The 2,201-nt window shown below is 41.2% G+C and overlaps 1 protein-coding gene across 5 annotated transcripts in view; it reads right to left on the bottom strand.

Annotated features, from left to right (window-relative positions):
* The window catches only part of LOC110038454 (putative methylesterase 14, chloroplastic), a 92,716-nt gene that overhangs the window by 50,521 nt on the left and 39,994 nt on the right, over positions 1–2,201 (bottom strand). For all 5 annotated transcript variants that reach the window (XM_020743304.1, XM_020743303.1, XM_020743302.1 and 2 more), the window contains exons 3-4: positions 1,733–1,972; positions 1,489–1,632 (exon numbers count right to left, since the gene is read on the bottom strand). In XM_020743304.1, coding sequence (XP_020598963.1) covers positions 1,489–1,632; positions 1,733–1,972 — 384 coding nt within the window. The remainder of the gene's footprint in view (positions 1–1,488; positions 1,633–1,732; positions 1,973–2,201) is intronic.

The raw sequence follows: 2,201 nt of genomic DNA on the forward strand, positions 1-2,201 counted from the left end.
GGGAATGGAGAGACATGACGGACTGACGCCCCCCCCCCCCCCCTTCTTTTCATTAGGCGGGAATTTTCCCCCTTCCTACTTTCATTTAGCGCTCATCCCTCTTTTATTTATATGTGTATTTATGTCTTAGGATTTATCTTAGGTTATCTTCTAATTTTAGTTTGTGAGGACAACCGTCGGCATTATGTTTTCATCTCGAGGGCTATATCTGACAGATAAGGTGGTGCTCTATATGTATCCCTCTCCACGATGGTGATTATCTTCTCTGACTTCCACCTGCACCCTCCCTCCAAGCCGCCATCAATTGTTGTCCAACAAACTAGCTGGCCACCTGCATCTCCCACATCTTCCAGATCATGTTGTTCTGCATTCCAGCCTCACTCCCGCACTCCAAAACCTTCTCAGCCGTTGATCTCATCCCAACGCCCCTACAACCTCTGAAAAATCCCCTCCACCCCTCCCGTTAATACCCTCAATCACCCAACAATCTTGTTGGATCGCAACACCTCCCTACCTTCACTCCCACTGTCGTAACTCCTTCCAAATCTCCTCACCACTTTTGTAACTCATTCCAAATCTCATCACCACTGTCGTAACTCCTTCCCAGGTCCCTCCCCACTGCCGTAAGCCCTTAGAAGGTCCCATCCTTGCTGTTGTAACTTCCTTTCCTCTCCATTACTACAGCATATACCCTCTCCCTACCACTTGCCACAAGCCTCCCTACCACAGGGTTACTACAGCAGCCTCTCCCACAGCCTTTTCTCTCCTTTCCTCCAACTGCAGCAAACCCTCTGCTCTGCAGCCCTCCTTGCTGCGGCCTCCATCCAGCATCCTCCACATCCACCCAACTCCACGCCATCGCCCCATAGCCCAACACCATCATCCAGGCCCTGAGGGTGTCTTTTATATTTGTGTTGTTAATTTTCTATTATTAAAGTCTTTGTTTGTAACCCTATTAAATTTCAGTAACAGTATTTGTGTTTTATAGTGGTTGGGGTTATCTCCGGTATCAGATGATCATTGGACCAATAGATCAACTCAATCACATCATAGGATCATTCTCAGGGTCAAATATCCCTACCAATTGAAGTTACACCAACAAACTCTCTATCAACAACTTTTCCAACTAATTGGTGCTATCAAAACACACACACCAACAAATGACTACTCACATGTCAATTATCCAAAGTGCATTACTATATTTTCTTGGATAAATACTTTTTGGGCTACATGTCTCAAAGTCAGAATAATTTCTTAATTTTTATGTAGCTTTTCGTACAGCACCCAAACTCATATAAATACATGATCAAAGGCTCATTTTTTAGAAGGGGAACAATTTATTTTCCCTGTTTTCTGCACTACGTGCATTTTGTGGGCTTTATATATAAGATCCTGATATCATTACAAATATCTTTAAACTCAATAGTTAATCTACCTAATTTATCTATCATCACAAATAATTAGCTAAAAAAAATAATTGTGGCTTACTTCCTCAGCAAAAACATCAAAAGGTCTTTGCCCGTCACAAACCATTGTTGCACCGAGAAAGACTGCTTTCGTGACCTTCTTTGGAAAACATTCAAGAGCATATGATACACATGCACCCCCACAGCTATGACCTACCAAAATAACCTGCCATGCAACATCGATTTGTTAAGGAGAAATGTAAAATGATAGCATCATATATAACACTATTAGCTAGCTTAAGAACTTTCAGGCAAAATTTTTTAACCTTTTCATCCTCATGTAGGTTATGTAAGTAGTCAAGAAGAGGTTTTGTATAATCTGCCAAAGTCAATATACTGTTAACATCCGTGTGGTCTATTCCAGAGCCCATTAGATCCAGAGCAACAGGATGAAGTCCAGCTTCCTCAAGAAGAGGTATAATCTTATACCAACACCAGGCTCCAAACCCTTCCCCGTGAACCAGAATAATCTTCTTAGTTTCAAGGCTGTCAAGAACAATGGGTACCTGTACGCACAGAAATGTGAATGAACTTACGTTCAGAGTACAAACAATAATGCAAGAGAACAAGCAAATAAATAATGATTTGTTTCTACAACAACAACAAAGCCTTAAATCTCCACTACGCAGGGTTGGCTACATGAATCCTTTTCTCCATTGCGTCTTATTTATTGTCATATTTTCATTTAGATCTAATAAACTAAGATCATTTTTTATACAATAAGCCCAAGTCTTC

Source organism: Phalaenopsis equestris, unplaced genomic scaffold (assembly GCF_001263595.1).
Source record: "Phalaenopsis equestris unplaced genomic scaffold, ASM126359v1 Scaffold232897, whole genome shotgun sequence".
Lineage (NCBI taxonomy): Eukaryota > Viridiplantae > Streptophyta > Magnoliopsida > Asparagales > Orchidaceae > Phalaenopsis > Phalaenopsis equestris.